Source organism: Protopterus annectens, chromosome 7.part0 (genome assembly GCF_019279795.1).
Source record: "Protopterus annectens isolate FY-2018-M chromosome 7.part0, PAN1.0, whole genome shotgun sequence".
Classification (NCBI taxonomy): Eukaryota; Metazoa; Chordata; order Ceratodontiformes; family Protopteridae; genus Protopterus; species Protopterus annectens.
The window spans coordinates 1,120,268,111-1,120,292,002 of NC_056739.1; the positions used below are offsets into that span (position 1 = coordinate 1,120,268,111).

Below are 23,892 nucleotides of genomic sequence, written 5' to 3' on the forward strand. Positions count from 1 at the left end.
CTCAATCTCTCATTATCATGTTGGCAGTGATCTTGGCCCTTTGACTTCGTCCAAATTATGTAAGACCTTCCTAAAAGGCACTTTCCTACTAAGACCTCCGGTAAAAGATGCGGTCCCTCCTTGGGATTTAACTCTTGTACTTCAGTCTCTAACAGCTCCTCCCTTTGAGCCTGCAACTTCAGTGGACCTGAAATACTTATCTTGGAAGACTGCTTTTCTTGTTGCCATAACTTTGGCCAGAAGGGTCTCGGAGCTTCAAGCCCTTTGCGCCAAGCCACCGTATTTGATTTTCCACAAAGATTCTCACTCAGGACCAACCCCCCCTTTCTGCCCAAAATTGCATCAGAGTCTAATATCAACCAATCTATTAATTTACCAGTCTTCTTCCCAAATTATCAGAACAAAGGTGAATACAAGTTGCACTCTCTAGACTTACATAGGCAACCAAGATTCTGTTTGCACAAGACAGCTGCTCACAGGAAATCAGACCAGCTTTTTGTATCCTTTGCTAAGTCCTCTTTGGGAAAACCTGTATCAAAAGTCACATTGTCCAGATGGATTTCCCAATGTATTCTTTTGGCATATGAGAGTTTGGGCCGGCCGGCACCTCAAGGAGTTCATGCCCATTCTACTCGATCGATTTCTATCTCTGCGGCTTTTCGATCTAGGGTATCGTTGGATGACATTTGTTCAGCAGCCACTTAGGCTTCATCTCATACATTTATAAATCATTACAAGTTGGATATTGTTTCCAGAGGGAGAGCATCCTTTGGCTCTGCAGTGCTCATGAACATCCTTCCATGAGGACCTCCCAAGAATCAGGATGCTGGGGGCTCTGTCCCATAGGTTGATGGACAAATGAAGTTAACTACTTCAGATTTAGAAGTTATGTACTTACCATAACATTCCATCTGAGTAGGTAAACTTCATTTGTCAGCAACCGGATTTTCAAAGGACTCCTGCTGTCATGGCGGATTGTTTCCAGGTTAGAGTAGGGAGGTGGTTCTTGGTATCGTATGGTTTATGGCTAAGCAAACTCGATCTGAGGTCAGGAAGGGATAGCAGGGGATTATGGGTAAGGGGGAGGAGCTTGGAGCTTGGATCTTAGCTGTTGGAAGCTGCCGGCTCGGATCCGATATGGATCCTATAACCCATAGGTTGCTGACAAATTAAGTTTACCTACTCCGATGGAACGTTATGGTAAGTACATAACTTCTAATTTTTTTGTAGGGGGCAGATCACCACCCCCCCCCCCCGAAAAATATGTACCAACTCCACAGGGCAAACCCCTGAAAAGTGCTCTGCTGGCTTGCACATTACAGTACAATACATTGTGGTGAAACTGTTAAATTCAACTTTTGCACTAAAGCTCCCCAAAAGACCGTGCATTAACAGCTCATAGGTGAGCTTTCTAAACATATCCTTGTAAGCATTTCCATATAAGTATCCTAAACCATTTTGATTTAGTGGCATGCTAAGAAGCCCTGTACACTTCCCTCATTTATCCTTTGTAATTTGTCCACCTAACCTTTTTCTTCAAATCCTACGCGAGTTCCTCTGATTGATTTTTAAAATGATAAATTATAATCCTGTATGCCATACTGATGATCCCCCTTTTTATAGCCCTATTTATTCTTGGTTCCACAAAATCTTACAACTGGGGTGACCATACAACTGCAAGTCTTCTCTCTCCCTCTGTTCTGGTATTATTCCCTGACATGTAAGCCTATAAGCCTATCCCTTTTATGTAACGCACACTGTTCTTTTGCTTCCTCCCATTCTATTAGTTCCACAACCCCCCCCCCCCCAGCCAATAATTTGCTCTCAATACCTTGGTTTACTGGCTGATTTTCTCCAATTATTTCCTGTTGTTTTTTATATATCTACTTTTTCTCCCTATATCTGGGAACCCTATTGACTGGATAAGATGTGACTACAAAAAACGTGCGGTTTCTTTTGTCCATAAATGCAAATATTCTTAATTATGTGAAACAATTAGCAAATGGTATTACAGAGCATAAATATCAACAAAGTTAGTTGTGCCATGTCTAGTAGCGTTTTTGTTTTTGCAGAAGTTGAAAGCAAGAATTTGACAATGCTCAACTGTGACTTGAACTGAATATGAACTGCAGTAATAGTGGTTAAAGATAGGGGGTTCAATGAATAAAATAAGGAAATATGAGTCAGTGAAGAAGCTGGTAAAGACTGGAGCACTTTACTATAATTTCAGTAAGTACTGTACAGTACTTACACTGAGAGGATTTGATTAAATGTAGGGTGGCAGTCACTTCTTAAAATGGGAAAAAATTGCCAGATGTTTACATCAAATTGCCTCATACCTATGAAAAAATGGAAAGGCAACATGAATTTGTTGGTTTTACAGTAGAAATAGTCAAATGTGACTTGTCATATTGCATGTTCTGAATTCTGGAACCTAACTTAAACTTCATATTTTGAGGTGTTTTATCATTAAGTACCATATTCAAGCAACAGTATTAGTTATGATTCAAATAACATTTTAACTTTATGACCTTTCTTTCTGAAATAGTAGTAGTAAAAATGTTTGCATACTCCTTGAAAAGATGCAAAGGCTACAAGAGCAAACTTAAAAAGACTACTGTGTTTTGCTTTCCTCCCCTTACTCCTGTATGCAAACCCTTCCTAGAATGATTTTTCGGTGTCAGGATGGAAATTCACGTTGCCTGTATTTGGCAAGTAGTCCACTGCACTTTCCTGCAGATGTATATTTAATTAGATACGTTTCAACATGTGCTCTTAGTTGACATGTACTTATTGTCACAGAAAACAATTTTAATTGTGTAGTAAGTCATTTTTTTAGAAGTCTAACATGAGACACAGATTTTGGTTGTGCAAACCATGATGAAAGCATATCCAAACAGTATTTATTTTCATATCCCAAACAAGGGCCTTCAATTTTCATTGTTACTTACCAGTGTGATAGTAATTTTAGAATATACATGTCTTTAGTTTGTAAATACACATACATATTCTGACAGAAGGATAAGCAGTGCCTTTCTCCACTTAGTGTGCTTTTTTTTTTCATTGTGCTTCATAATTTATGTATTGCTAAAGTCTAGCCCCATGACACACTGGGATGGAGCCCTGACTGTGACCCAGGCTACCAGGGTTTGACTAGTGGCCCCAGCACTGGTGGAGTCAAATAAAGAAATGGAGTGAAGGAGCATGTTCTGTTTTTTTCTCCCTTGTGGAGGGTGACATTTATGCGTACACAGAGGCACACAAGGTGGTTTCCGTGGTGGAGATTAGGGCAAACATTGTTTATGCTTTGAGGGTAGGGGCAGGGATGCATGGAGGGATCACCCCTTGCAGAATGGACAAGATGTTCTCTCCTTTCAGCCCAATGCATGCTCCACCTCTGCCATCTTACTGTGTAAACATAGGACAGGGAAGACCAGTAAGAAAAATGTAGTCACCCAATGGCTGCTTCACTGATTATACCTTTCAGTGTACTGTTGCTGGTAGGGAAGAAGGAAGCTGATAGAGCGAGAGATGGTTTCATGGTCAGCAGGAGCAAAAACTGCAAAAAAATGCACCACTAGACTGTCAAGGAACAAAGACTGTAGAGGAGGAAATGTATTAGTTTGTTTATTTCTATGGGGAGCCCAGAAAAGACTTGTAAAAGGGCTTGCACTTTTGCCCTCATGCTGACATATGGAAGTTTTACCTTTATGGTAAGAGAGAAGGACTGAGGTGTCAGACAGGCTTTCTTTTATCTGTTTTTTTTCCTCTAGTGGAAGACGGTGTCTTATAGATGTGGATCTTTGCATATCATCTTGAATTTGGTCAGATGACTTTGTGCCCTGATGAGGTGCCAATTCATTTCCTGAATTTGCTGGGCTTACATGTTTACTTGACCATCATAGCTCATTTTGATATTCTTTCATTTGCATGAATGAAGTGTGAACACTGAAAGTTATGTATACAATGTCATTGGTGAAAACTACATGTATTCACTCAAGAAAAGAATGAGGCATGTAGTACTTGGGGAACGTGTATGCTACCTTTCAGTTCCTTGCTGATCTGTTGCAGTATAACTTAACTGAGTTGTTTTCCTTTCAGGATTCCCCATTATTACACCTGCTGCATATGTATGAAATGTGCCAGGAGAACAAAAATTACAGTGAAGCAAAAAACAGACTACAGGAGTTTCACATGTGCCTCACCAGTGTAAGTCATGACTTATTTAAACTGACTGTTCTACTGTTAGCACTTTTAAATGAATATCTTAAAAGTTTAAAATACATCTGTTGCTATAGTTTGACTAGAGCATTCCAGTTGATAAGCTGATTTATCACAGTCATATCTGCCATCTTACTTTTTTGACTTTGTAAATAAGGTATTGTGTGAAGGAGGGTTCCAGTTACAAGTCATTCGTCATTAGCATGCTCCTCATATTAATTTAGGTATTGCTTCAGAAGGTGCTTGTTTGATGGAGTTGATTTAATGTTGCCAGTTGCAAAAAAAAAAAATCGTAAGACTTTCGGATTTATTCTATAAGTGTTCAAGATAAACGACTCTGCCTGACACTTCAGATGAGAAGATTGTATTTTTTTCCTGCTGACATCAGCATATAGTGAAAGAGAGAGTTTCTATATAGTTGGCAACAAAGGCAGTTTTAGGAATACACAAGTTTATTTACTAAAATTATTATTTGGTAGCATCTTCCATTTTAAACAATGTGTAGTGAGAGATGTGTGTGAGCGCATGGGACAGAAATATCAACTGCTGGCTGCATGCACTGCTCTGTCATTTGTGTGACTGTAATTGTACTGAATGTTCAAGTATGTTCAAGTTTGCTATATTGGAAGTGTTATTCCCACATCATAGAGGGGGGAACATAAAGGCTCTATTAAGTGAGAAGGAGGTGAGATGGCAGATTTTATTATATGCCACCACTGTACCAGGTATAAATAAGAATATATCTATCAAACCAGTAATAGAAGCCAAGATGTGACATATGCAAGGGTTTGAGTACTCACAGTTTTTAAGATGGGGAAATTATGTAGTGGGGGGGTTGCCTGAATATAAATGGGTGATTGACATTGGTTGGAATATTTTATTTAAACTTTTAAAAGTGTTTTTTGTGTTCTGATGAAGTCTAGTACAATAGATGAAAGCGCTTAACCTTTTGTACTGTTTTTAAATAAATTCTACTTATAATTAATTCCAGTTTGATCGGCTACATTCTTGGTTTCCACAGTATTTTTTTTCTTGTGATTTAGTAGTGGTTGTGACTACAAGGTTCCTGTTTTTGCATTTTGGTTGTTTTTGCCATGAACTCACTGGACGAACTGCCTTCGATTTTCTCCCCAATACGAAGGGATGAAATTCAAAAAATACAATCTGAGATGGTTATCTTGAAAGGGGAGGTAACTAGATTGATTGACTTGTTCAGTCAACCTATTAGTAGCCAAAACAGTGACTCTGCACGTTCTACGATCTTATGTCATCCACCTGGAAGTGCAGGAGGAGCTTTACTCGGTCATGGTGAGCATGAGGATTTTATCAATACTCCTACTAGCATACCCGGTTCCTCTCATGGTATAGTTGCGGGTCAACTACAGCCAACGTTTAACAACCGCGAAGGCGAAGATGAGGGCAACAATACGGAGGACGAGGTACATAGCTTGGGAGCTATTCCAAAGAAAACTGTACCAAAAAGAACATATTCTGTTGTCGCTAATCTTGGCAACCAAGGTACTGTATTAGATAGAGCACCTACTTGCTCACCCGATAGACAGAGGACAATAAAAGTAAACAATAACTTCGGAGGGCTTGACAGTTTTTTAACCAACGTGCAGGACTTTAAATTTAATGACGATAGTAAAGCTGATAATTCTAATACAAATGAACCAATTGATGGGACATGCAAACAGATGATTTTTGTTGTTGGCAAAAAACTGAATGCTATCAAAGGGATTCAGTTGGATGATGCTTATTTACATTGTTGCATTGCTTTAAACATTGTACCTATGGGGCTTAGATTTTTTAAGAAGCCCCTAGGCATAGATATGACTGACGAACTGATGAATGAATGCAATGTTATGTTTGATAGTTTTGGTATTACTTTTATGAAGTTTCTAATCAAAAGTAATGACAGTAAACTTGTTAAGGAGGTTGAAACCTTGAATGAACGTATTACACAGGATTTATTGTTTGACCAATGGCAACAATTATATAACAAACAGTACTCGTATGCTAAAAGCAATAACCAAAAAATTTTTCATAGGAAGTGTGGTAAACTACAGAGAGACCTGACACAATGTAAGGAGGGAAAGGTTTATAATTGGGAGAAGGTATATAAGTAGAAGAGAAAGCAGGAGGGTATTATCAGACACTTCCAAGAAGCAGAGAGGTCTTATAGATAGACCACGACATGAGGAATTTCAATATTTTTTGGAGGAGGAAGCAGAATGGGAGAGTGTGGGAAGGGGAAGGGGGCCCCAAAGGAACCCCCAACCTCACCAATACAGAGAAAACAGAGTGAAAAGGTGAAAAGTAATGAGATTGTAGAGATAGTTAAGTATAACAAAATTAAATATGGCAAAGGGAATTTCTTTATATATAACTATACTACACTTACATTGCAAGAAGAACACTTTGTATTATTTAGAAAAGGGATCAAATTTGTGCCCAATAAGAAATTCAATGTGGTGGATAATATTATTGAATTCAAGTTATTTTTATGAAAACTGAATTTAGGTATATATTTTAAGGAACCAGGAAAGAAGAAATGTGATCTACAGTTGAAAAAAAGAAGCTCCTTTACCCACCCCCACCCCCGCTTAATCCTTTATTGGCAAGCTTTGAGAAGGTGGTTGTTGATGAACTATATAAATTATCAGATTTTAGTAAACAACAGAAAATGAAATATAATCTTAGTAAAAAGGAAAATGAGTTACTAAATGATTTGAGTGCCAATAACAATATTAGAATTTTACAACCAGATAAAGGGGGAGGGGTGGTGTTAGTAGATAACAATGATTATTTAAATGCTATTCACACCATCCTACAGGATTCAGATACTTATGAGATATCATCTGTCAATGAAATACACATCGCCTATCAACTCATAGATTCTTTATTGGAAGTATACTTGTTGGACAACAGAATAGAGATAGACTTGTATAATGTTTTGAAGGTAGAACATCCTTTATTGGCCACTATCATGGGCATCCCAAAGATCCATAAAGATATATTGCATCCACCATATAGGCCTATTATTTCAGGAAGCAAATCCAAGACCTTCCCTTTTGGGAAGGTAGTGGATACTTGGTTAAAACCTATTTATGTTATGACTAAGCATATAGTTAAGGATTCCTGGGACTTTTTAAGTCAGTTAACATCTAGCCTATGGAAGGAAAGTTTAACCATAGATGTGGTGAACTTATTCACATGCATCCCAAGAGACGAAGGTATGGACAGGTTTGTCAATAGTATCAGGAAATTTTCCAACTTGGATTGGGACAGAACTTTGCTTATTAGTGAATTTATGAGTATTGTACTTGATTACAATTTTATATATTTCGAAGGAGAATACTACAGGCAGAACAAAGGGGTAGCGATGGAAGCAGCCAGTGCCCAATTTATGCCAACCTAGTCCTTTTGGATTGGGAAGAGCAAGTAATATTTAAAAGTAGTTGGATGAAATATATTAAATGTTATATTAGATTTTTAGACAATGTGTTTATTCTGTGGGATGGTAGTGAAACTGTAGTGGAATAATTTGTTGGATATCTGCATACATCTAGTTCCTTTCTCAAGTTCACATACCATGTTAGTAATGAAGCCATTTCATACTTGGACACATATATTTCTCACACTAGCACTGGATTTAAGTCTAGAATTTTTAGAAAAGAAACCTTTAGTAATTCCTATTTGGAATATAATAGTTGCCATCCTAACATTCAAAAGAAAAATATAGTAAAAGGGCAATGCATAAGAGCAGCTCGGATGACCTCAGATTATAATGAAATGTTACAGGAGTTGCTTTATATAGGAACACTATTTAAGGAACGTGGTTATCCCCCCATAGTGGTTGAGGATGTTGTGACATACGTAAGCAGTGAATGGGGAAAAAATATAAGCCATTATTAGGAGTTGAGGTTTGTATTGGTATGGACAAGGGGAGAGAAACAACTACTAATGAGTTTAATAAAGCTTGTATCCTACCCTATGGGAAAAATACGATAGATGTAAAGAATATTATTCGTAATAATTGGAGTATCCTGAAATGTGACCCAGAATTATTCTGATTGGTGGGGGAACATCCCAAGTTTGTCCGCAAAAAGATGCAATATGAAAAATAGGTTATATAAAGGTCACATGCATACCAAACCTTATAAGTCCGGTACTATAAAATGTGGCAGATGCAATCAATGCTCTGCCATATTAGAAGAATTTACAAAGTGTGTAGGGAATAGGAGCCATACTACAATAAAGTTTGCCAAAGACGATTGCCAAACTAGGAATGTCATATACCTTGCCTTGTGTACAAGATGTCCTGGATTTTATGTGGGGAAAACTGGACAATGCCTGAAGGATAGGATATATGATCATTTATATGCCATCAAAAAAGGGGACATCAACAATGCCTTATATAGGCATATTAGAGATAACCCTGGTTGCAACATGTTCATGTTTGCTATATTGGAAGTGTTATTCCCACATCATAGAGGGGGGAACATAAAGGCTCTATTAAGTGAGAAGGAGGTGAGATGGCAGATTTTATTAAATGCCACCACTGTACCAGGTATAAATGAGAATATATGTATCAAACCAATAATAGAAGACAAGATGTGACATATGCAAGGGTTTGAGTACTCACATTTTTTAAGCTGGGGAAATGATGTAATGGGGTGGTTGTCTGAATGTAAATGGGCGATTGCCATTGGTTGGAATATTTTATTTAAACTTTTAAAAGTGTTTTTTGTGTTCTGATGAAGTCTAGTACCATAGATGAAAGCGCTTAACCTGTTGTACTGTTTTTAAATAAATTCTACTTATAATTAATTCCGGTTCGAGCAGCTCTGTTCTTGGTTTCCACAGTGTTTTTTTCTTGTGATGTACTGAATATTGTCTGTAGTTTTTGTGAAAATGTAGAGCAGTTTATAGCTGTTGATATGCATCTGATAAAAACTAAGACTATTGCACGTTTGTAACATTCTTAACAGTCCTCATCCAGCTTTTCCCAGCACTGGTAGTTGCGTAGGTATTTTTTGTCCACTGGTAACCTCTGTAATGCACTTGCTTAGCTGACTTGTTTCATTTTTTTATCTTTATAATAACGTCAATTTTCAAGACACTAATTGAACTCCAATGAGAAGGGTTGTTAGATGTTTTTGTTTGTTGGCACAGTGTTTTTATATACTGACTGGAGATGGGATTGCTTATATTTGCATTTGCACCTTCCTTTCTGCTTTGCTTATTACTTTGAAACCCATGCTGATCTATTCTGAAAGTCGGTTTCAAAAAGTCACTTTATTTTTTGTTGCATAAGATAATAAATCTTATAATGTATTGTGTATGTGTATGTTTTAATTTAATTCTACTTATAATTAATTCCGGTACGAGCGGCTCCGTTCTTGGTTTCCACAGTGGTTTTTTTCTTGTGATGTACTGAATATTGTCTGTAGTTTTTGTGAAAATGTAGAGCAGTTTAGAGCTGTTGATATGCATCTGATAAAAACTAAGACTATTGCACGTTTGTAACATTCTTAACAGCCCTCATCCAGCTTTTCCCAGCACTGGTAGTTGCGTAGGTATTTTTTGTCCACTGGTAACCTCTGTAATGCACTTGCTTAGCTGACTTGTTTCATTTTTTTATCTTTATAATAACATCAATTTTCAAGACACTAATTGAACTCCAATGAGAAGGGTTGTTAGATGTTTTTGTTTGTTGCGCCAGTGTTTTTATATACTGACTGGAGATGGGATTGCTTATATTTGCATTTGCACCTTCCTTTCTGCTTTGCTTATTACTTTGAAACCCATGCTGATCTATTCTGAAAGTCGGTTTCAAAAAGTCACTTTATTTTTTTGTTGCATAAGATAATAAATCTTATAATGTATTGTGTATGTGTATGTTTTGTGTATTTGGAAAGAAAAGGCAGTTTGTGTTTTGAGACTCCTTAGCTTTATTTGGGCACTTGGTTGTATATTATGCTGAATGAAGTAAGTGTGGTGCATTTCATCAAGCTTGAGGAAAGTGCCATAATCCTTCTGCAAAATTCAGCTGAAAAAAATAAAGGCATATATTCCCTGGATAAATTAGGAGATATAATCCTTCCCCGATATCTTGATATATTCTACAAGTGTTCAGCAAAGTGTGAGACTTTGCCTAACACACCCTTTCTTCGTATTACAACCTGGATATCATCTCTAGGAGTTGTGCAGGATTTGTCTTTGCAGTCTTGTAGGGCTTATGTGATCTTCCATCATAGGCATAGAGCCAGTTTGGGTACTGCTTTACTGCTCTTCTTTCTGTTATAATTCCTGATGTAACAGTGATCCTTAAACAAAGGAAGGGCAAGTCTGTGTTCATACTCACTACAACAATAGATGTTTCAGCTCACAGGTGCCATGTTGGTTCCCTTTATCCAGACTTACTGCAACCATAGGTGTTTGAATAAGAGCACTGCTGCAATATAGGTTTCACCCATCCCATTTTTTGCCTCCACTGTCTGTTGGTCATTAGCTGTCTCCATGGCCAGATCACCCATCGCTGGGGCAAAGATTGACTGGGAGGAGCCATCATTCAGACAGCCAACAGGGATGGTTCAGCGTTTTCTGCTTAGTAAGATCACGGCTGTGGCTATCAACTTAATCCTTAGTCTGCTTCTGTATGTTTATGTTTTTCTCTTCACGGAGGAGCCGTCTCTTTCTTCCTCGCTGATTTACCTTGAAGGTGGGATAGATTTTTCTAGCCCACTTTGTGGGTCCCAAAAGCTACTTCCCTAGTCAACTTAATAAAAAAGAAAGACAGAGGAAAAAAGACTGATGAGTGGCATAGGTGCCCCTACCCTTTTATTACCTGCATAGAGATATCCAAACGCCGTGGAGGTTGGGCCATATGGTCAGATATCTGCATGTGGTGTAATTCCATGTTATGATTCATATTGCAGTAGTGGTCTTACTGGAACATCTACATTTATGGTGTTATAACTTATTCAGCTGGTAAGTGTCTTGCCCTTTCCTCACTATTTAATTGGCATACTACATCCTGTAGTTTTTTTGTTAAGGTGACTAACTTCTTACCCAGATGCCATCTTTCAAGTGTCTGAATAAAAACAATGCTGTTATACTCATTTGTGGTTTTAAGAGCTATAGGTTGTAGGTGCATTAGTGATATTGCTGTGGGGAGGCAGAAACGCATGAGAACTGTGATGAATGAATGATGCTACTTCCTTAGTAAGAAATAACATCCACAGTTACTGTCACTAATATTCAGTTTTTCTAGCTTAAAGAAGCATTAGTGGCATGTGGTTCAGATACATTTTCTTAACATTTGTATTCTTTGTATGTATTTAGCTGAAAACCGCACCAAAGCCGTCTTGTGAGATACCCGTGGCTTGGCTGCAGTCACAGGCGACTGCCCTCCTCCTCCTAATGCTGCAGCAGTGCCAAACACAGTATGAACTGAGAAAGCTTCTCCAGTTATTTGCAGACATAGACAACATTCTTATCTCCAGTGGTATGTTGACAAGTTCATGTTCATAGTTGTATGCAGTGTATCAGCTTCAACAATAATGAAATGGTTTCATATTATACAAGCACTTTTTTCCCGTTTTATGTATAAAATCATAAATCACGTCTTAAACAGTGTTCACACTAATTGTAGTCTAAAAATGTTTCTATAGCTAGCCTTCTAAAATGTAGCCATCTGTTTTTTTTTTTTTAGTAACATTTTGGATTTGAGCCTAACTCATTTGTAATTGATGGAAAAACATACACACACCGCTTTCCAGTGACACCCCTGTCATGTGGATTAGTGGAATGATGGTGGAAGGAATCCTAGGCTTGACTAAAAAATATGAATTCATTTAGGTTCATAGGTTCATAGGTTTATACTAGGCTATCTGCCCTAAGGCATTTATAAGCCTAGCCTAAAGTTTTGTGGCTTACGCCACCCCTTATATGGAAACAATACTGTGCCCATTAGTTTGTTGTGCCTCTGTCCAGTGGTGACACAGAGATGATACCAGGGGTAAACCTACGATCTCCCATCCACAGGTCAAGATTCCTCTTGAACAGAGCCAGCGAGGTGCTCTGCCTCACATGGACCGGGATTTTATTCCACAGCATAGGGAGTCTCTGAGTGATAAATCTATCCCTCCAGCACGTCCTATTTATATCCGTGCTAAGGTTCAAGTCGCTTGCTCTAGTGGTTTTGGATTTTTTGAGGTAGAGCATGTCCATTAATTCCGGGTTGGACATGGCCTTGTATGTCAGGCACATGTCACCTCTGAGCAGACGGTATGCGACTAAATAGAGCTGGAGTTTCTTCAATCTGGCAGCATATGACAGATGTTGGAGTCCCTTTATCCTGTAGTGATTTAGTGATTATTATTTTGCAGTTTACTGACATTAAGGTTCTGAGGAGTCTTGCAGGTGTGTCCATTCAGCTATAGGTAACTTGGGCATTAAAATATTAAAAAAAAAAAGTTTTACTTATACACAAAGCCACAGCCTTTCCCAGAAGAGACCTCGGACCGTATTGTGTGGATGTTAGCATATTTGCGGAAGACTTTGCTATATCCACAGCACTTGGATGGAGTTGTTTTTTTAACTATGTATTTTATCAAAACAGAGATGCAAGAGTGGGAGTTAATAAAACTGATTCAAGTATAGAAGCTTGATGTGTCTGTGTATGCATCCAAGTGATGTCTTTTTTTTTACCAGACATCTTTATTAAATTTTCACATATGACAAAGGCAAGCTTATATTTATATAAATTAAAAACATACAAAATGATACCATTTAGTTGCAAATAGTTTATATCACAGACACCATTGAAACAACTGTAGTTGCAAACATTATATATCACTTATAAAGCATCCAGTAATTGTCAGTTAAGCATTATATGGCTCATTTAAATCCTGCCTTTTAAACCTCGTTCCTACTCTGCATATATTGTTCCCACAACTATCATTTTTCCTATGTAGTTTGCTCCTTCCCTTTTCTAAAGATCCCAATTCCACTTGTTTTATCTCTGTTACTATATTCACTACTTCTAGTACAGTTGGTGTAGACTTTGATTTCCATTTTCTAGTAATTGCTTTTTTGCCAGCCACCATAATTAGACTCAGCAAGGCTTTTTTACTATGTCTAGGTCATCCAAATGATGTCTTGTGAGAAGGTAAGGTAGCCTATGTCCCATTTAGCTGCCTTTTGTCCTTTTTTGTTGTGGGGAGCTTCATTTTGATAACAGATTACTTGATGTAGGGGAATATGAACTGTTGGCTATTGCACCGTTTATCTTTTCTGATGAGGCTTAGTGTTGCTGACAGTTCCACATTATTGGAAGATGACAAAGGTGTTAACAGTGGATTGTGTTCTTGAAGCATTTTTTTTATCTGATTCAAAAAAAATAAATAAATCAGCAGCTCTAAATGCCCTGTTTTTTTCAGGTGGCCTCAGACAATTTTGAGCATAATTTTTGTGCTACTTTCAAATGCCATTACAGCCCCCATGACCACATTTGTGATTCAATGCATTCCCTCATCTTGCGTGTAGCAGTTTCTTTCCAGGGATACCCCTGACGTATGTTGATCAGTAGAATGGTGGTGGAAGAAATTCTAGACAAGGCTAAAGAGTGCAAATTCATTTAGCAGCCTATCCTTCTGTGAGAAGGGTACAACATTTGAGCAGCCAGTGGCCAACTTCTGTCACTCTGTTTCTGTGTTGGGTGGGTGAAAGTATTGCACTGCTTGGTAGCTGTGATGATGGTCCAGTTGTTATGAAAAATATAGAAACGTCTGAATGGGAGGCATAAACATCCACAGTGAGTCCATACACATGGGTGCACAGCTGTACTTCCTGTATTGGTTATCACTGCACATGGTATGCATGGAAGATAGGAGTAGTGGCTGTTGTACAAGAAAAATTATCCTGCATTTTGTTGGCCTTAGTTGTCCATAGCCAGCCTTTTCCTCAACTGTGAGGACATGTACTTTGTGCTGTAGGAGCATGAGCTCATATGAGGGGTAGGGAGCAAAATTAGCATATGATAAAATGCTCATGTATTTAGATTTTCCAAAACGTTAAGGAGGTACTTCCTCTCAGTTTACCAATTATTGAATCAAATTTACAAAAAGCCATAGAGAGCCTGGAATGTCTGCTCACCATGAAGCAGATGTAAATCCTGGTTATCAGAAGTGGTAGCCTTCTTTAGTGAGCACCATCCAGCTATCTCTTGACTATGTCATGTGACCACTGTTTGACAGATGTCCCAAAAGTACATATGTGAGCTTCCCTCTCCCAGATTATCTAGAAAACAGGGCTGCTGCACACCACAAAGTTTATTTATTTTTATTTATTTATTGTTTTTTTGTGGGGGGATAATTCAGCCTGTAAACAATTATCTTTGCCCACCCTCCATTGTGAATGAGTTATGTTTTTTACTACTTTGTTTCATAGTAGTTTTTCTCACATGCAATTTATCTAATAATTCCTTAAAAAATTCCAGCCTCGTAAAAATGAAAATCTTCTCCTGTTTGTTGCTTTTTTTAATTTCATCCCTATGATTTTTCCATAGATATAATAAATAATAATTCCTGTTGTCATGTTGTACTATTCCCTTTTATCTTTTTTAAATTCTATACGGTCTTAATTTTCCAGTTTCTCTTGTAATCATATGATTTTGTCATTATTTCCTCCTTTTGACTACTTTTTCTATTCATTTTAATTTTTTCTTCTCCCCATATTTCACATACAACTTTTTTTCTATCAAGCTACCATTCTTCCTTCATATTTTTAAAACTCCAAAAAAGGTGCATAGGTACAAAATATACAACTGGATTTTTTTATTCAAGCCGCCTTCTACTCTCCAGGTAAGCAATCTTTTCTAATGTATATGTATTTAACATATATACATTCTGTCTAAAGGATGAATATAATGTTTTCTACCAACTAACAGACTACTTTGTTTCATCCAGAAGTTTTTCCATTACTCTGTTATTTGCCTGCTTTCTCCAAACCTGATTAACATATATATATTTTGTCTCTAGTAAAATATAGTCCATGTATCTTTTTTATTTCACCAAACCCTTTATTTTTGCTTTATTTAACCTTAATCCCGTTTTACTTGATCCTTTTTCCATCCTTGTCACAGTTTCCCTCATCCATACTATAGTTTTGTTAAAATAATGGAACTGTCTGCACATGAAAAATATACAGTCATTATTACACTTTTTTCCATTTCCCATCCTGCTTTTCTCTCATTTTGCCAGTACATTTTTGTGTTATTTATTTCACTAACACAGGTAAGCATATATTCATCAGACACTCTTCTTTCTCCCATTTTTTAGTTTTTATTTTCCTTCCTAACCAACCATTTACAATAACTTTCACCCCAAGACATCTCACATCACTTCTTTAATACCTTTATTTTTCCCCAAAACCGATAATCCCCTAAAATGTCTTACATTGCCTCATGACTTAATGAATCAAATGCTTTTGCTACATCACGTGCAAACAGCTTTACATCTTTACTTCACCTTAAAATAGCACCTATTACTTCTTTTATTATTACTAATGTTTCCTTCCCTTCTTTTCCATGCAGTCCATATAACCCTTCCCCTATCACTTTTCACAAATGATCCCCATTCTGTTTTGTATTATTTTCATAAAGAATTTGTGATCAGTATTCCCAAATGCTAATAGCCTCCAGTTCTTAATTTTTTGTCATCTTAACTCCATGTAAATGTAATTACCCTAGTGCATATCTTTTCTTCTTCTGGCCTTTTCAGTAACCATTCATTCAGTATTTCCACAGATGCTACTTTTCCCCTTGCACTCCTCCTCTTGTAAGTTTCATACCTTAATCCATGTAAGTCTAGTGCTGATTCTTCATTCCCTTCTTTTATAATATCTTCCAAATTGTTTTCATTTATTTCTTCTAGCTTATATTTTCCTGTATCTGAAATTATCTTTACTTTCTACCTATCCCTTTCGTCTTTTTCCTTTCAATACATTGTTTCTGCAAACCTTTCTACTATCGCCACAATTTCTTCCTGACTGCATGTTACTACTCCTTTCTCATCTAACATTCCATCCATCTTAACTTCCATCCATCTTGCCTTCCCTTCTTTTTAACTCCTTTCCTAAAAAGGGTGAAACTTCCTTCTTTTCCTTTAAAAATATTTGTCTATATAACATTCTTATTTTTTCTTTATTTTTTGTGCACAGTTTTATTCTGTTTCTCTTATTCTGTCACTTTCTTCTTCCATTTCTTTCTGAAAATCTTTCAGCGTGTTTTCATAGTCCACTTTATTTCTTTTTTTACCCTTCTTTCTACTTTCAATTTTTTTATTTTTCTCTTTCAACACTACCCACCATTGTGTCCAGCTGTTATAAAATGTTCTCATTTTTGTGTTCTTTCTGTAGTCTGCTACCTCCCCCTTTACTTTTTCATTCTTTTTACTTCCATGTCTTGCCAACCATTTTGTTATTTTTCCTTCTATTTCTTTATTATCAAGCAATACAAACCCATATTGTCCTGTGATCTGAAAAATCTACTTCAACCCCATCTGCCACTTCCTTCATGTCACCTTAAAATCTGTTTTAAAATTTCTTCTTTTGTTCAGCCACTGTCTGTTTTCTTGCTCTCAAGTTTCCACATAGCATTATTTCTTTAATCACCTTTACATCTTATTTTTCCTTTTTCTGCCAGTCTTTACTTTTGACATGTTTACTTTTACATATTTATTTTTTTAATTATTCAAGCATTTTTTTTTTTTTCTGACATGTTTGTATATGCATATATCACTATTAGCCTCATGCAACTTGCATTTTTAAGTCACATATCATCACCTGCTTGGTATCACAGTTTTTACATCTAAGATTTTTACTTCATCTTCTCTTAACAACCCTAACCCAGATTACACTTCTGATCATATAATCTTTCCCTCACGTTTTCTTTTTTTCTCTTTTTCTTGTTTTATTCATCTTGTATCCAGCAAACATAATACATCTTTTTTATTTTTGCACCATTCAACAACCATTAAACCTTTCACTTCATTTATTATACTGTTCTTATTTAGTCCCAAAAATACCTAAATTGTCCCGTTTCTTTTTTTTCCATCTTTTCCATCCGGTTCTTATTTTTCTTTTTCTAATTCTCATCCCCCCTTTCTGCTCTTGTTCTTCCCCTGTTTTTGAGTCACTGTTTTCCTCTTCATTTGCTAATGCTGTCATGCTTATATTCTATTTCCATCTGGATATATTCTGCCATTAGTCCTTCCCCTTGCTCAGTTATTTCTTTCTGTTTTTTTTTCCTTACTTACATCACCCATTTTGCTTTTTTCCTGAATATTGTTTTTTTTTTCCTCCAGCATAGGACAATCAAACCAAAAATGGCAAAACTCATTACATTTTCTATAAAATGGTCTACAGTTTCTTGCAGTTTTGGCATGTGGTCTTGCTTCCCATACTGTCCACATCATCCTTTTTTTACATTCCTGAACCAAATATGTTTCATCTCCCATAGTAAAAACAAGCCTTCTGTTGGTGCCAATACCAAACAGTTACTGTTTTTTCCATTTACTCTTATATTATTTGAAATGTGCTGTAATTTTTCCATCATGTAAATCCAATGTGTAACCCACATTTCCCACCCCCTATCCATGCATTTATATTGTGATACATTTTTTTCTGTCATGTGCTTTAGCACATGTTGTGAGAAAGAAGAGAAAAAGTCTTATTCCTGCATATCTGAAGTTCGGAATAACACAATTTTCTTTTTAACTGTAAGCCAAAGTTCTGAAAAATAAAGTGTTTCCAGTGTAATGTTATTTCTATTTTACCCGTAAAATTTCACTGAACTTGAAAAAGTCTGAAAAGTTACTTCACAAAGGGGCTTCCAAGATGGCTGCACATTGAGTAACAGCTTTGTTCTACCTCTCCCAGTGTGAAAACTGAAACTTAACAGAGAAAGCCAGTGGACCTAGATTTCTCAGTGAATTTCATTAACTGACTAGTATGTGCACTGCCTGGAGGATGCCAGGAAAGGGGAAGTAGTGTGGAGGACATGAAGGAAAATAAGCTACAAAAGGAGAAAAAAACACCAACTGGGAAAAGTACTGTAGCTTTTCAGCAAAAAGAAGTGCAAGCTCCACACATGACTTCCAGTAACCTAGATGGGGTGACAGGACTCTGAGACTGTGGTCGCGTTGGGGAAAAGGCTGTCTGACTGTGGGACTGCACACGAAGAGATGTTTTAAAAAATGGTTGAATTGGAGGACAGAGCACATGGGGAGAGTGTGGGATTTTCTGCCATGCTTGTCAGGCTGGAAAAGAATGTACTTTATTGATTTTGTGATGGCACAGATGGGCGGCTAGACTGGTATTCCATAGCAGGAAGTGTCGATTGGAGGGGCACATTGTGTGTGTACTCCAGGCATGGCTGTTAAAAAGCAGCCTAGATCTCTGATAGTGGAGATGCATTTTTGCCAGCAGAAGGATTAGATTCTGGCCAAACTGTGGCAGAGGGATGGAATTTTCTAGAAAACAGTTTTAGCAGACTATCTGATAGAGAAATGGCTTGGAAAAAATGTTTTCTGAAAGCATTCAAGTGTGTTACCAGTTGAGAGAGCTATAAAAATAAGACAAAACCAGACAGCACTTAATAGAACCAAAGGCTGTACCATGTGTCTTAACATGGATAACCTTTCTTTTAGGTTGGCTCAAGTCTATGTGTGTGGCTGTCAAGGAACATTTGTTCATATTAGGAGGGTAAAACTTCAGTATTTGAAAATGTACATAGTTTAGTGTTTTATTAAGTTAATAGGTTTTAAGTGATATTGGGTGTGCATGTGTGTATTTTTGTTTGAAGGTTTTCAGTAAAACAAAAAAGTTCTGTACAATGTGACATAGGCTCAAATGGAAATGGCAAGAAACAACTCTATAAAAGATTAACCTGCCAAACATTACATGCATATAACACAAAAGCTGAAACTAGATATTTGACAAAAAAGATGTTATACACAAAAGTTAAGAGTAATAATTTTCAAGAATATAATGCTTTCTGTAATAGCTTTAAATGTTAATGATCTCACAGATAAATGCAAAAAAGAAAGAGTAGTGAACTATATTAAAAACTGCAGAGTGCAAATAGCTATGCTACAAGAGCGACACTTTGAAAGAACTAAACATGTGAATTTGATAAAGAAAGTTTCCAGGATAGTTATTCAGCAAAATAGTTGGGGCAAAGGAAGAGAGGAGTACTTGTATTAATTGCAATAGGAGATGCAATAGTAATAAAAGAGGATAAAAAAGACAATAATGGTACTTGTAGTACTAGCTGCCTATTGACAAGTGAGGAGGATTACACTGGCATGCATTTATATTTCACCGAAAGGTATAATGGAGCTTAAGAAAATTCTGGGAGAAATAATATTACTTTCAGGTGGGGAATGGAATTTGATTTGCAGCAGTGAAGATGTGTCTGGGGGCCCAAAAGGGAAAATATAAAAGGAGGGTAGATTTTTAAAGAAATTTATGAAACTTTTTGGCATGGAAGATGTGAATTCAGTACTAGGAGTTTGGAGTGAATTTACATATTATTCCCCAAGATACAAAAACTGGGTTAGGCTAGACAGAATTTACATTTCACAGGAACATGTGCATTTAATTGAAAGTTTTGATATGTACCCAATAACTGTTTCAGATCATACTCCAATAATAACTAAAATAAAAATACATGGTATTGAAATAAAAGTGAGTCAGTCGCTGGCACTTTTCCACCTATCTGTTGAAAAGAGAGGAGTTTAAGGAATGGATAGCTGAAATTATTCAGGAGCTATTAGAGAAGATGGAAATTTCTACTGAAAATATAGCTAGGGAGTGGAATAAATTTAAAGTAGAGTTTAAAAATCGGGTGGAAATAAAAGAAAGGCAGTTGTGGTTATGTAAGTGACAAGAATTAGTTAGAGGAACTGACAAATTAGTCCAAAACAGGGTAATTTCTCACAAGAAGAAGAGGAGCAACTACAGAATGCTGAATAGAAAGTAAGGAATTACCTCAATAATATGGATGAGTTTAGCTTGATTGCTGTTAAGCAACTGTTTTTTGATAGTAACTCTAGAGCACAAAAATTTTTAGCGCAACAACTCAGGCAACAGAAAGTCAAAAGGGATGTGTGAAATCTCCCCTCTGGGACAGTGACCAAGGAGCCTCAATTTTTACCACTGATACCAGTGGGGAATGTTCACTGAGAAAAAAAATAGACATGTACAATATTTTCAGATGCAGCTGTCTGCACCAAGTATAGTGTCCCTTAAGAGCACACAGGAAATGCACACTACAGTCCTGGAACAGGGCTTCATCACAGGCTGCTACCAAGCTTAGGGAGCCTGTGACGCCCGTGCCCTGGCCCAGCAATCAAGGAGCCGCAATACTCACCACTAACACTAGTGAGGGGCGTGTCATATAGGAGTAAAGAATAACAAACGCACACAGTAAAGTGCAATTTCCCTTAGAGTACACAGAGGTCACAGTCAGTCCGGGACTGGTGGCTCTCTTGCTCTCCAGGTCCCCAATAAGACTCCCCACTGGCACAGCTGTAGGGTCCAGATCTCAGCTAGCTGGGCAAACTGAAACCTCCAGCACCCTCTCTGTCCAACCAGTGCTTCGTGTCCCTGCCCAAGTAACTGGCACACGCACACAATTCGAGATAAGCATTTATACAACCACACAGACACTCCTGGGGAAGGCTGGCACAGGTTCTCCAGCTGTGCCCCTTTTACTCAGACTATACAGTTGAAATCACTGCCACCCCCATCTAATATTTATGAGGTATTCAAAGGCCCTTAAAAGGTTGTTCAATTATTACTGTGCAATATTAGTATCCAATTGGTAGTATAACTTAACAGTCAAGGCTTATTAGAGTGACTTGGTATAGGATACTAGATACATGCAATGTATTCTCAGAGCTTAACTTATCTCTACACAAAACAGCCACAGTTGAAAAGTTTTAAAGTATTTAGTAATAAATAAAAACACAAGACAATACTTCTTACTACACAGTGCTAGTCAAGAGTTCAGAGATCACAGAGAAATACTTAAAATAATTCAGTAGTACAGTTCTGACATCGCAGAGAAACACTTAGCCTAATATTTCTAGTTTCTAGCTATTTTGAAGAGAAAACACAAATCCAAGATAAACTTGCATGTAAAACGCAGGCAGAGTGCTGATGAGTTGGATGGTCTAGCAAAAATGCTTAATGCTCTCTGATTCTCTCTGTTTTTAAAATCACATTCCTGGTTCACATTACATCATTTTTCACACTTCCCTGGGTTCCCAGGCTAACAGAAACTACATTTACATTCTTAACATCTCCTTTTGTTATCTTACAGCTGGTCAGAAAACAGAGCAATAAAAATACATTTGCATGTTTAAATCTAGCAATTTAACTCTTGGTTAAAACAATAGAAAGAATGTCTTCATTTAGACAGTTTGGCACCGTGTTTAGATCAAAGGGTCACAACATGCTTTACTTGGTCAGCTTTCTGCCACCAGAGTGCACTGTTACATTTTTTGCAGTAGTTCCACATCTAACAGCAGTCTTTTCACATGTAAGACTACAAGCCTGTGGTTTACATTAATATTTACAGATGACAGAATTATCTATAAAATTCTATCTGGCTAGGCTGGTAGTCTTCGTCTGTCTTCACCCAATCTTCACAGCCTATAACAAGGAAGATAACAAGGGATCCTGTAGAAGTATTTAGAAATATTTAGGAAATCCTATGAAAGTATGTATGAAGCAGAGAAGTGTGGAAATCAAGAAAAGGTACAAATGGAAGTGTTTATGGAAGAATTAAATATATCAAGGTTAGAGGTAGAGGAGGCTCAATTACTAACAGGATAGGAGGAGATGAGGTAAACATGGTAATGTGTATAACCAATCTACAGGAACGTCCAGAGGAATAGATAGTATTCCTGTGGATGTTTGGAAGCTAGGAGGGAAAAAAACTGATAAAGATCTGGAAGATTTTGTTTAACTGTATTTTAAGAGCAAGAGAAGTACCAACCTCCTGGAAGAAAGTGGTGATGTATGTAATACCTAAAGATGGTAAAGATCCATCATATCCAGCTTCATACAAGCCCATTTTAATACTAAACAATGTTTATAAAATGTTTATGTCTGTAATTGCTGAAGAATGGCAAAGGTGTCGCCAAAATTGATAGATATAGATCAATGTAATTTTGTGGAGGGGAGGCAAATATATGACATTAACAGAACACTGTTGATCCAGAGGGAAGCAGAATGTAAGAAAATACAACTGTTGTTGGTGGGTTGTGATGCAGAGAAAGCATTTGACATAGTAAGCTGGGACTTTGAGCAGAGCAATAGAAGTATTTGCATTCCCTGATACAATTGTAAGGTTGATTAGGAGGATATATTGGGGATCGGAGGCAAAAATTAAAGTGCATGGAGTCCTCTCTGATTATCTCTGCTTGAGCAGAGGAGCCAAGCAGGGGTGTCGTCTCTCCCCTTTCTTGTTTGTGTTGTATTTAGAACCACTGGCAAAGAAAATAACAGACTCAGAATTTGAAGGCTGTAATTGGTATGGTAGTCAAGAAAAGCTGTCTCTGTGCAGATGACATACAGAAAGGGACATTACAGGGTTGCGGAACATATTGAGACAGTTTCAGATCTTTTCAGGATACAAATTAATGAATCTAAAACAAAGGCAATAATGGTAAATTACCTACCCACATATGAATTGGTTCATCATTATCTTATGCTTTCTATCTCTGCTCCTCCTCCCCTCCCTATAGTTTTCACAGGCATCAGGGTCAGCTTTTCTTCTTCCCTTCTCTGCCAGCACCCTTTTTGAGCCATACATCTTTTTCTGTTTCCTTTTCCTTTTGCTTAGTGCCAAAAAAAAGTTTCCTTTGTTGTTGTAGTTGTTTGGTTAGTAAGTGGTTAAGCCTCCTGACAAAATGTTGAAACGTTCAGATCAGACATTGTCAGAATCGAGACCTACTTCTGCACCGATGGATCCAAGGTGTTCCTTGGATCTGACTGATCCTTCAGCACCAAGGTTCTCTCCCAGGCCTTCTACCTCTACGTCGGATACAAAGCCCTCAGATCTGAGAGCTCTGAGCCAGACCCTGGAGTTCACCGTTAGGTTGGTATCCCATATAGTACCATCCAAGATACTTCAAACTCTGGATAGACACTCCCAACCAGGGTCTGTGGCTTCCTCATGGTCTTCTAGGAGCCTTTTGGAAGTTGACATGGACAGGATGATAAGGAAGGTACTCAAGACTCAGATTTCGATGGGGAGTACTGTCCAGTCCAACCCCTCTTGGATCCATGAGTACTTCTGTTCTGGGACCGGACAACATCCCAGGCTGCGTTTCACACGAACTTCAGAACAAACTGGCTCCCAACTTAAGCACCATGTTCAATAATAGCTTCACATCAGGCTTTTTGCCACTGAATGGCGCATAACAACAGTTATCCCACTCCACTAATGGGGAGCCACCACTGATCCCGGGAACTATCGACCTATTAGCCTGACAAGCCTGGTCTGCAAGGCCATGGAACGTATCATCATGGAACTCGTAAACAAAGACATTGGTAACCTCCAAACTCTGGATCCCACCCAGTTCAGGTTTG

The 23,892-nt window shown here is 37.5% G+C and overlaps 1 protein-coding gene across 1 annotated transcript in view; it reads left to right on the top strand.

Annotated features, from left to right (window-relative positions):
* The window catches only part of SPG11 (SPG11 vesicle trafficking associated, spatacsin), a 2,547,571-nt gene that overhangs the window by 1,761,411 nt on the left and 762,268 nt on the right, over positions 1-23,892 (top strand). Inside the window, exons 27-28 of the mRNA XM_044077700.1 lie at positions 4,102-4,209; positions 11,572-11,734. Coding sequence (XP_043933635.1) covers positions 4,102-4,209; positions 11,572-11,734 — 271 coding nt within the window. The remainder of the gene's footprint in view (positions 1-4,101; positions 4,210-11,571; positions 11,735-23,892) is intronic.